At 38.8% G+C, this 12602-nt stretch overlaps 1 protein-coding gene across 2 annotated transcripts in view; it reads right to left on the bottom strand.

The window, feature by feature from the left end:
- def8 (differentially expressed in FDCP 8 homolog) overlaps nucleotides 1-12602 on the bottom strand; it is a 54006-nt gene that overhangs the window by 13993 nt on the left and 27411 nt on the right. The window contains exons 7-10 of one of the 2 annotated variants that reach the window (XM_073070224.1): nucleotides 10196-10323; nucleotides 9123-9236; nucleotides 1415-1495; nucleotides 1101-1241 (exon numbers count right to left, since the gene is read on the bottom strand). In XM_073070224.1, coding sequence (XP_072926325.1) covers nucleotides 1101-1241; nucleotides 1415-1495; nucleotides 9123-9236; nucleotides 10196-10323 — 464 coding nt within the window. The remainder of the gene's footprint in view (nucleotides 1-1100; nucleotides 1242-1414; nucleotides 1496-9122; nucleotides 9237-10195; nucleotides 10324-12602) is intronic. The other variant, XM_073070225.1, reaches the window with a different exon arrangement.

The following is a 12602-nucleotide window of genomic DNA, read 5'->3' as shown; positions in this document are numbered from 1 at the left end:
TCCTCTGCTAGATTATGTATTGCATCGAAGTGCTGCTTCTAAGTTAACAAATTTCGCATCACGTGCCGGTGAAAATAACCCTGATTCTGACAATAGGGACTAAGAATCACTGTTCAACAGCCCTACCAAACTGAAGTTAAGTAATCCAATCACAAACAAGAGAAAACCTGCAGATGCTGGAAATCCAAGCAACACACACAAAATGCTGGAGGAACTCAGCAAGCCAGGCAGCTTCTATGGAAATGAGTATTGTCGACGTTTTGGGCCGAAACCCTTCAGCAGGACTGGAGAAAGAGATGAGGAGTAGATTTAAAAGGTGGGGGAAGGGGTGAGAGAAACACAAGATGATAGGTGAAATCTGAAGGGGGAGGGATGAAGTAAAGAGCTTGGAAGTTGATAGGTGAGACAGAAGGCCATGGAAGAAAGAAAATAGTGGGGGGTGGGGAAGAGCACCAGAAGGACTCAATGGGCGGAGAAGGAGATGAGGTGAAAGAGGGAAAAGGGGAGGGGAAATGGTGAAGTGGGGGGGGTGGGGTTTGAGAAATCGATGTAATACAGTCCAAACCAAGTGGTTTGCCTGACTCAGATTTTCACTGCTTCATCCAAATGAGCAACTGAAGGAACACACCCAGCTCTTTTGATGGAAATGTTATAAACAAATGAGAGTGCAATTTAAAAAAGCCAGCTATAGGATACTTTAATAAGAAAGAGCATGGCAGATAATTAGAAACTTCAGCATAGAAGCTGCCCCGGACTGGTTATTTCCAACAGTTCTGTATATTTGAAAACCTGAAAAAGCAATTGAGCAAAAATTTCACAGTTAAAGCAAAGAATCAAGCCCAGAGTTTCCAGAAGCATCTCCTTATACTCTTAATTGTTAATCATGTTGCTTAAATGAATTAGGCAACAAAATTAACAGAACCACATTTGCATGCAGGAATATTCAAAACAGAATTGAAGAATGTGACAAAGTGATACTCTTACACATTAATAACACTGTAATGAAACAAAACACGCAACATTTTCCCATTGTCGGGTTGCCAAATGCTACCATCCCCTTTGGCGGATAAAGACTTAAGGAATTCTCTATCTGACTGTACCTCACAATCCAGTTTAATGTGTTTAGCAAAAATGGTGTGGATTTCAGTTAAAGTGCAGCTCAAGCGGCCAGTGGCAATGTCAATTAAATCCTGTAAAGAATACATTTCATCGTTTTCCACAAAGTGCTGTCGATCCTGTAACTACAAATGCAAATATTTAAACACAATTATTTATCTAAAAAAATCTGACAAAATTCTTTTTTTTTTCCACAACTTTAATGGCAAAAAATAGAGATCACGGTAAATAACTGATTTTGATTTCAACTTTGAATCTAGATTACAGGATCAAATAATCAGTTTTAGTGAAGTCTAACCTGCAACAAGAGTCTTGCCTCCATTGCCTCTTTGCAAGTGATGAAGTATGGTTTCATTAACAAGATATCTTGCCGGAGTTTCTGCATCAAAAAGACAATAAATGTCACCAACTAAATTACATTAGCAAAGGTCAACTTCCAGTAAGACGCAATAGGAGTTGTACGATAAAATGAAGACAAAATAATCAAGTGAATATTGGAATGCTTTAAATCAAAAATAATTTCTATTACGTTTACCATTAAAGGAGATTTACAAGAAAGTTTTTCTTAAAGAGAGAAAAAAAAGTGTAGATGTCTGGAACAAGTTGTCAGGGAAATGGTAGATATCGAGATTTAATAGCAAGGTTTAAAAGAGGCACTTAGGTACACGTATGCATAGGAAGAGAATGGGGAAATTATAGACCACATTCAGGCAGTTGTATGGTTTAAATTGGCATCGTGGTCAGTACAGACATTGGGGCCCAAGGGCCTGTCTCTGTTTTTTTAAAATTAGTTTTTCAAAACATTTTACAAATTAAAAACCCCAAATCCCAATGAGGAACATTAATACAGTGCAAAATTAAGCATACAATAACAATATGCTACAAAGGAAGAGAATTAACAAAAAAGCACCTAAATTAAAGACAAGTAAGCTTAGTATCCTCCCCAAGCCCCACAACACAAGAAAAAACAACAACTCCAGACCAACCGCAACTCAGTATAGAGAGTATAAGTCAGAACAGTCAAAACAGTCAAACTCCCAGATTGTGAATACACTTAGCAACAGAGGATAATAATGCCTACTACCAGAAAAAAAAAGGGAGCTGAAAGCAAGGGACCAAAAAGAAGAAGAAAAAAAAACAAAACCCCTAGTCAAGAGGAAGGTTATGAAAGTACTCGATAAAAGGTCCCCAGACCTTATGGAACTTTAGATCCGAATTGAGAACTGAATAATGAATTTTTTCGAGGTCCAAGCAGGCCATAATGTTGTTAAGCCATTGCGCATGAGTGGGCGGGGCAACATCTCCCCATCTAAGGAGGATCAAGCGTCTAGCCAGGAGAGAGGCAAAGGATAATATTCGGTATTTGGTCGGACCCAGACATAAATCTGTCTCGCCCCAAAAACCGAACAGAGCAATTAAGGGGTTTGGTTCTAGGCGCTGATTCAGAATACACGATAGCGTAGTGAAGACATCTTTCCAGAATTTCTCCAAACTAGGACAGAGCCAGTACATATGGATGAGAGAGGCCACGCCCCTCTTGGATTTATCACAGAGCGGACTAATGTTAGGGTAGAATCGAGATAGTTTAGATTTAGACATATGGGCTCTATGAACAATCTTAAACTGTAAAAGGCAATGGCGAGCACAAAGAGAGGTTGAGTTAACCGATTTGAGAACTGAGTCCCAGCTCTCCTCGGATAAGGAGATATTTAAATCCTGCTCCCAGGCCATTTTAATTTTATCCACAGGGGCCCGTCGTAAGGCTGCTAGTTTATCTCGGATAATTGATATTAAACCTTTACCTAGTGGATTGATGGAAAGAAATAGGTCCATAGCATTTTTCACAGGCATTTCAGGAAAGTTAGGAATTAAAGGAGCAATAAAGTGTCGGATTTGGAGATATCTGAAAAAATGAGCGTTAGGCAGATTGAACTTAACAGAGAGCTGCTGAAAAGAGGCGAAGCGATTATCAATGAAAAGATCTTCAAAATGTCTAATGCCCTTCCTATACCAAACATGGAATGCTGAATCGTACGTAGTAGGTAAAAAAAGGTGATTATGTGCGACAGGGCTGGAAACGGAGAACCCCTGGAAGCCATAGCATTTCCTGAACTGAGCCCATATACACAAAGTGTGTCTAATGAGAGGATTAGCTATTGATCTGGGCAGACTACTAGGGAGTGCAGAGCCAAGAAGTGCAGAGATAGATAATTCTTTAGTGGAGCTCAACTCCATTGCCACCCAGTTAGGGCACTCAGGTTGGCCGTGGAAGAAAGACCAAAAGGTAGCACAACGTATATTAGCTGCCCAATAATATAAGCGAAAGTTAGGTAAAGCCAGGCCACCCTCTTTTTTAGATTTTTGGAGATGTATTTTATTAATTCTAGAATGCTTATTCTGCCACAAATATGACAAAATAATAGTCTAAGGAATCAAAAAAAGATTTAGGAATAAAAATTGGGATAGATTGAAATAAGTATAAACATTTGGGGAGAACATACATTTTAACAACATTAATGCGACCTACCAAAGACATAGATAGAGGTGACCATTGTACCAAATTCTGTTTTATAGCATATGAAAGATTGGCAAAGTTTTCACGAAAGAGATCATTAAACTTCCTTGTGACTGTAATTCCAAGATAAGTAAATTGATTATGGACTACTTTAAAAGGGAGATCACGAAATGTTAGTTCTTGTGCTTCTTTATTAATTGGGAAAAGTTCACTCTTATGTAAATTAAGTTTATAGCCAGAGATCTGGCTAAACTGGTCAAGAAGTGAAAACATTAGAGGTAAGGACGTAGACGGATTTGAGAGAAAGAGTAATAAGTCATCAGCATAGAGAGAAACTTTATGCTCAACACCCCGTCTCCAAATCCCGGTCAATTCAGGACAGTTTCGAAATGCTATCGCCAGAGGTTCTATAGCCAAATAAAAGAGAAAGGGACTTAAGGGGCATCCCTGACGGGTGCCACGTTTGAGATTAAATACTTGGGATTTCTGAAAATTAGTTAAAACAAAAGCAGTAGGACACAGGTACAGCAATTGGATCCAGGAGATGAATCTTTGGCCGAGGTCAAATTTTTCTAAGACTGCAAAAAGGTAGTTCCACTCTATACGGTCAAATGCTTTCTCCGCATCGAGGGAAATAACACATTCAGGAATCCCAGTTGGAGGTGAGTATAAGATATTGAATAAACGCCGGATGTTAAAAAAAGGGAGACGGTTTTTAATAAAGCCTGTTTGGTCATCAGAGATAATGGAGGGAATAACGGTTTCTAGTCTATGAGCCAAAACTTTAGCTAAGATCTTTACATCAACATTGAGCAGAGAGATCAGCCTGTACGAGGAACACTCTGTTGGGTCTTTGCCCTTTTTTAAAAGAAGAATAATAGATGCCTCATTGAAAGAAGGTGGCAATTTGCCATAATTAAACGAGTCAGATAATACTGAAAGTAACTGAGGAGAAAGAAGTGAAGAGAATGATTTATAAAATTCTACAGGGAACCCATCAGGTCCAGATTTCCCTGAGGACAGTGCAGAAATTGCAAAAGATATTTCTTCTGATGATATAGGCGCATTGAGTTTGGCTTTGAAATCAGATGAAAGTGAGGGGATATTCAGATTCTGTAAAAATTGATCAACAGAGATATTGTCATTCAGAGATTCAGAGGAATAAAGCCGAGAATAGAAATTTTTAAATGCGTAATTAATTTCTAAATGATCCGATGTAAAGTCTCCATTCTCCTTCCGGATCTTTGTAATATGTTGTTTGGCTTTGGAACGCCTCAGCTGATTGGCTAGGAGTTTACCAGACTTATCCCCATGAATGTAAAAGCGACTCTTGCTTTCAAGAAGTTGGCGTTCGATAGGTTGAGTGGACAGAAGGTTAAATTTAGTTTGGAGTTCAACGCGCTTCTTGTATAATTCAGGGTTCTTAGTTTGGGCATATATTTGATCCAATTCTTTAATCTGGTTAATGAGGTCTAGTCGATCTGCACGGGATCTTCTGTTGAGATTTGCTGTGTAAGAGATTATTTGACCCCTCAGATATGCTTTCATGGCATCCCAGACAATCTGGGATGGCACTTCAGGTGATGTATTAGTGTTAAAATAAAAGGTTATCTGATCCTTAATGAATTTTTAAAAATCATCGTCCGATAATAAAGTTGAATCAAACCGCCAGTGTTTATTCCTCTGAGGGAGACCAGGAAAGTTCAGAGAGAGGGTAATTGGGGCATGGTCAGAAATCAGTATACTCTGATAGTCACAAGAGTGGGCAAATGGAATAAGTTGGTTATCGAGTAAGAAATAGTCAATTCTAGTGAAGGTATGGTGAACATGTGAGAAAAAAGAATAATCTCTCTCAGTAGGATGAAGGAAACGCCATATATCAGAGATACCAAAATTAGAGAGAAACGATTGGATAGCTAAGGCAGATTTAGTAGGTGATCTGGTAACAGAGGACGATCGATCCAGATTCGGATCCAATCAACAGCTGAAGTCACCACCCAGTATAAGAGAGTATGAGTTTAAGTCTGGTAGTGAGGAAAAAAACGTTCAAAAAAGAAAACATCATCAAAGTTGGGGGCATACAGGTTTGCTAGTGCAACTTTAGTGTTATATAGTTTACTAGAAACAATAATAAAAAGGCCATTTGTATCAGAAGTTTTATTATGGAGTTCAAAAGGAATATTTGAGTTAATAAGAATGGAGACTCCCCCAGCTTTAGCGGCAAAGGATGAATGAAAATGCTGGCCCGCCCACTTTGACAGAAGCCGGGAGTTATCAACACACCGAATATGAGTTTCTTGAAGGAAAGCAGTGTCAGCTTTAAGTTGTTTGATATGTGAGAATACCTTCCTCCTTTTAACAGGGTGATTCAATCCCTTTACATTCCAGCTCACGAATTTAAGTGCACTAGCCATTATCAATTACTAATGCATAAAAGGCAGCAGGCATATAAAAAGTCAAGCAGTACAGTAGCAGTCTGGGAGCAGAGATGTAAACATAGATTCGTAAAATCAAAACATATACGTGTCCTGAGCAATAAAGAGAAACAATAAATACAGTGAGTGATGTTGGAACTGGAAAACCCACCCCATCCACACAACCCAAAACTAGACGGCTACCAAAACAAGTAGCTAGCTCTACCAAAAAAATTAACCCAAATACAACTTCCAGATCTGTCATTAACAGCAGTTCTGTATAAATACTATAGCAAATAGTAACTAGTTTACGCACTAGAAAACATAACTACAGATTAGAACACCTTCTGCAGAAATATAAAACTTAATACAGAGAAAATCGGGAGAAAACCAAAACTAACCTACCCGCAAAAAATTATAGAAAAATAAAGTAAGAGAAAGGGAAAAAAAGGTTAAAAAAAAGAAGAAAGGGAAAATTATAAATTCAAGACGAGTATTTATCAACCATTTACAGAGAAGAGAAAAAAAAATTCAGAGATTAGAAAAAAGGGTGAAGAAAAGAAAGAAAGAAAATAAATAAATATAAAAAAAGGAAAAATAAATCAGCAATTAAACTGTGAACCAGCAAACAGGGAGGCCTTCACTAAAGACTTCAAACCTCCAAAACAAGTTAGAGTCAGTTGTAGAACTCTGTAGATAAAGTTATACAAGAATAAAATAGATTACACACACACCAAATCCAGGGAGAGATTGTCGACAGCCCTTAGAGTTTCAATGAATAATGTCTGAATGATTCACGTAAAGTCTGAGTCCAGAAAAAGTAATTTTACTACGAGAAATACTTATCCACCGTTTTAGGAGGTCTGATTGGGTTCCGAAGATGACTGGATAGCCAGAAGACTTGACACAAATGCTTCAGCTTCCTTCGCTGATTTAAACCACTTGTATTTTCCAGTATTAAGCTTGATTCGTAGATCAGCAGGAATACGAAGAGAGGGTTTAAAACCACGATCAAAAAGCACTTTCATTGCGCCTTTAAACTCAGCGCGCATCTTTAAGGTCTGGGGTGCAAAATCTTCCACAAAGCGAATGGTTGTATCCTGGAAAGAAAAAGAACCTCTGCGACGTGCCTCCACAATCAGACTGTGTTTTACCTGGTATTGATGGAAGCACAAAATTACTGGTCGCGGGCGGGAGCCCAAAATTCCGGGGGGAACGTAAACTCTGTGTGCCCGTTCGAGTTCGGGCGGGTTCGGAAGCAAATCTTTCCCAAATATCTCACAGAGAAACTTGGCGAAAAACTTCACTGTTGATCCCTGTTTGGTGGTCTCTGGTAATCTAAGAATTCTAAGATTGCAGTGTCTGTTGCGATTTTCGAGATCCACCATTTTGGAAAGGAGTTTGTTACATTTTCCCTCTAAGCTGGAACAGAGAGTCTCCAAGTATCGAACACGGCTTTCTAAATCTTCAGAAGTCAAATCGATACGAGATAAGTGTTCAGCATGTTTGTCCACTTTATTGTTGATCCGATCCAGTGTCTTCCAACTGTTTGAAAGCGGTTTTGAATTCCTTTAAAATTTCGTCTTGGAGCTGACCGAGCGCAGCCCGGGTCTCGTCTGAGGGAGCCGTAGCTTCCTTTCTCCTGGATTTAGAACTCTTGCTAGACATTGTAAGTTAGATGTGTTCACAGGCAAGTAAGAGATACCGAAAAAGTTCCTAATTAAGGTTTAAAAAATGGAGACATTTAGTGCAAAGATAGCGACCGTAACGGAACAAAAGTTCGGAGCAGCTAAGCAATCGCCATCTTACCAGAAGTCCCCTGTCCCTGTTTTATGTTCTCATAAAATCAAATCTATCCTCATTGTTTCCTATATTTCATCGCTTAGTGTCCTCTGCATACTCTAAACCAAATCAGCATCACCAGGTTATAAAAAACCAAACTCTTTTTATAGTAATCACTATCTGCTCCCATTCACTCTAATAAACCACCAGTGATAGGTTTTGTAGCCAATTCAAATTTAATTCTGCACCTATGCAGGCAGTGTACCTTTTAGCCCATGATTTTAAATTTGTAAACATCTTTTGTAAGTCCTTTCAGAGTTTGCAGACAGGAAACAGAGGTAAAATATTCAGGAGGTGATAGCTCAAAAAGTGTGGGATTGAGGGAGACCTGGGAGCTCTTGTACCCAAATCACTGGAAATTAATGTGTAGATGTAGCAAGCAATCAAGAACAAATAATACGCTGGCCTTTACTGTGAGGATTTGAATAATCAGAGTAAAGGCGCCTTTTGCAGTTATATAGAATCCTGCTGAAATTGCATCCAAATTATTCTGTACAGAACTGGTTTCCTTACCAGAGAAGGGATACCTTCACAAGCAAGGGAGTGCAGATCACCAAATAGTGTCCTGCTGTGGATAAGATTGGAGGTGCTGCCTGTAAGATTGTCCCAGGAAGATTCATTTAGAGGATCATGCCAGCACAGAAAAACAGAGACTAAGAGATTTCACAGGATAGTCACAGTGATGATGTTCCTCTTGGATATGGCACTTAGAATGAGAGATTAGCCATTCATGTCTGAGATGAGAAGCAAAACAGGGAATAGAGGTAACAAATTAGAGACAGATGGGTTTTTGAGAATTTGTGAAATCAAGGGACTTGGTTTGGTAGAAGTAAATATCATTAAGTTTTAAAAAAAAAGAAAACCATGATCTATTCAATGGCAGAACCAGCACAGAAGGGCTAGATGTCTAACTGCAGCTTCTTTGCTCAACGTATATTGTGTGTAAAGATACATCATACACCATTATTTTTATGAACATTCTCCATTACAACAAATAATTAATCAAGTTAATTAAGTTCAATTTTCCCTTAATATATTGCTTCAGGATTTCCTTTTATCACTTTGTAAGTTTTGAAGTATGGATTATTTTGGGTTACAATTTCTGCCAGAATCTCCATGTTTTAAGCTGTTTGGCTTGCAATTTCTTTATACTTTCCAGTTGGTGGTTTTCACCAGAAAATTACATTGCATTCCTGGATACAAGTACAAAGGATAGATCTTAGATCTAAGCATACCCGAATTTCCACCAGTTCTTCCACATAATTGAAGAGAAGTGGATTAATTGCTCGAAGTTTCAATACTGGCCGAGATATCATCAGTGTGAGATACCTCATACTATGTCGGCACACCTAGTAATAAAAAAAACCAAAATTAATCAGTCTGCCCCAAGTATCAAAAGCTACCAAACATTAGCAGATGTTAGGTATCCATTTGCATATAGAAGACTTGTTTGGAGATAGCCTCCAACCAACCTGATGGCATAAACATTGATTTTGCCTTCTGACAATTTTCCTCCCTCCTTCCCACTTCTTCTATTCCCCACTCTGGCCTCTTGCCTCTTCTCTTCACCTGCCTATCACCTGCCCTTGGTGCCCTTCCTCCCATTGTCCACTCTACTCTCCTATCAGATTCCTTCTCCAGCCTTTATCTTTCTCACCTACCTGGCTTCACTTACCACCTCCAAGTTAGTCCTCCTTCCCCACCTTTTATCTTTCCCCTTCCTTTCCATTCCTAAAGTAGGATTTTGGCCTGAAACATCGGCTGTTTATTCATTTCCACAGATGCTGCCTGACCTGTGAGTTCCACCAGCATTTTGTGTGGTTTATAAGTACATATATATTGATGTTCTCCTTCTCAGAACATAACCAAACTTTCTTAACATGAAATACTGCTAAAATGGATTAAAGAACTTTTATTTTAAGTTAAAGTCTATCCCTATGTAGATTATTAGTATCATGAAAGTGTCATCACTCGGGGAGTTTTGGATAGGAAAGGTTTAAAGAGTATGAGCCAAACACAGGAAAATGAGACTAGCTTAGATGGGCACCTCGGTCAGCATGAATGAGTTGGCCTGAAGAACTCTATTACTAACACTAATACTTTCTATTTGTACACCAATTTATCATTTAAAGAATCTGCAGAGTTAAAAGAAAGTTATGCATATGGATTCTATGATTATTTTAAATGCCAACTTAATATGTTCCACAATTTGCAAAATAAAAAGGTTTCACTTTAATTTTTCATACTGCTACTAGATTTTCTTGTTCCCAAATGCAAAGTTCTCTCTTCTCCCATCAATGTCACCCACCTTATGGGCTTCAAAATCCCAATTGTGAATGACACGGGCGGGAATGACAGCTACATCATTCCAATGGCAGCTGCTACAGTAATACTGGCCTGTGTAGTCACACTTTCGTGCTTCAGCAGGCACACCACCTGAAGTACAAATTAAAAATCCAGATGAGAAAGGCACAGGTAAAAGGCAACAAACAAATCAAACAGGAAATAAGAGAAGGTTAGCAGAACAACGTTCTTAGTTCAATATTAAAAGCTTCTAGGGGCAACAGATGTTTAAAATGTTAATTTGCAGAATTGCTCATTTCCAATAGAAAATACTTTATTTTGTGTACCTAGTCAAGCAGTATGTCAAAGTTATGACTATTCTTTAAGTCTTTGAGAGAATTAAAAAATATCCACTTAAAGGCTCATATTACAAAATGAATTGTGATTAGAGCTATCACAAAACAAGGAGGATAGCACAAGTTCACATTAGGTGCCAAAAAATTGAAAGTACAATTATCAAGTCACAGAACCATGACAATAAAGATAACAAATGTTTCAGTATGAAGGAAGGAATGTATATAATCTAGTAGAGCTTATCTTGGAAAATATCCTACCATAAATCATCCACCCACCTGATTGGCACATACCTGGAATGAATTTCTCCAGCGACAGATTTTCTGCATGGCATTCAGACATTTATCATTCACAATGCAAAATACAGGAACAGCAATATAATACATTACATTTACAGTACTCCTTTATAATTATCTACTGATAAAAATACATTTAAACAAGTACAATCTTTAAAGCTGAGACTTGTCCTTTTGAAAAAAGCATACCCTTCACTTATGTGATACTTTGCTGAAGAAAGAGGGTGATCTTATTGAAACATGAAAGATCCTAAGCTGGAGCATAAGACAAGACAATTCTAGTTCTAAATTGACAAGACATAGTTGCAAAATAAGGTTTCAGTCATTTAACCTCTCATGTGAATGCATGTAATTTTCTATCCAAAGGTTTGTGGAGTTTTATTTTAAAGAGATAAATACATTTTTGAAAGTTTAGACAATTCAGGGCTATGTGGAATTAGAATAGATGAGGAGATCAAGCTTGAAAAAGATCAGGGATGATCTCATCAAGAGGGATTGTATGCTTGACCTGTTCCTCTTCCTATTACACAAGAAGCAAGAAATGTCCAAATTCACTTCATAAGAGTATTACTAATAAAACTCTTGTGGAACCACTTAAATAGATATCATTGTAAATGGTCAACAAGAAATATATTCTAACTTGCACAAAAGAGGGAGAGAGTTAGAGATGATAGACCTAGGCTTTGGCAACTGGAGGCATACCACTAACAATGGAATGATTCAGTTCAGAGGTTCACAAACGATCAGAGCTAGAGTTGTGTATTTGGGTGAGTTCTTGAAATAGGGAATATCAAACATGAGAAGAATATGGAGGAATCCAGAAACATGACTGAGAATCTGCAAAAGAACCATTACCTAAATGGGAGCAAAGATGAGCAGGACCTGGTACAAAAAGAATTGCTCCAGACATGTGAAAGTACAAATATCAGGCTGGAGTAACTGTTAGAGTTCAAGGACAACAGATTTCATGAGATTAGCACATTTTGAAAAGTTAGTACTCATGTCTGTAGAACAAAGTGCTTGAGAGGAAGGCACCCCTTCCCCCAGGGGAGCAGACACTCCGCCCGGCTGAAGCAGAGATGAAGACGACCCTGACCAGAGTCAACCCACACACAGCTGCAGGGCCTGATAATATACCAGGTCAAGTTCTGAAAGGCTGCGCAGCACAACTGACAGAGGTGCTGATGGATACATTCAACATCTCTCTGTCCATTGTCCTCTCCATTTTCAAGGCAGCAACCATCATTCCTGTGCCAAAGAAAGCGACAGTAGCCTGCCTAAATGACTATTGCATGATGGCATTAACATCAACAATTATGAAATACTTCGAGTGGCTGGTCATGGAGCACATTATAGCCTTTCTCCTGGCGACACCGGATCCTTTCCAGTTCGCTTATCACTCAATTCGATCCACTGACAATGCAATAGCCGCTGCCCTCCACTCTGTCCTGTCCCACCTGGAAAATGTCAGACTGCTGTTTATAGCATTCAGTTCGATGTTCAATGCCACCATATCCCAGAAACTGGTGGGGAAATGGTTCTCGATGAATCTCAACAGCTCTCTCTGCAATATATACTGGACTTCTTAACAGTAAGGCCACAGTCAGTCAATGCGGGCAGCAAGGTCCCTCTTCCCATTACGCAGAGCACAGGCTCTCCCCAAGGCTGTGTGCTCAGCCTGCTGCTACTCACACTGTTGACTCATGACTGAGTCACTGGATCCAGCTCAAACTGGGTCATCAAGCTTGCTGATGACACATCAGTGGTTGGTCTTATCAAGAA

The sequence above is a fragment of the Hemitrygon akajei genome, chromosome 17 (genome assembly GCF_048418815.1).
Source record: "Hemitrygon akajei chromosome 17, sHemAka1.3, whole genome shotgun sequence".
Taxonomy (NCBI): Eukaryota; Metazoa; Chordata; class Chondrichthyes; order Myliobatiformes; family Dasyatidae; genus Hemitrygon; species Hemitrygon akajei.
This window is presented reverse-complemented; position numbering and strand designations above follow the sequence as displayed.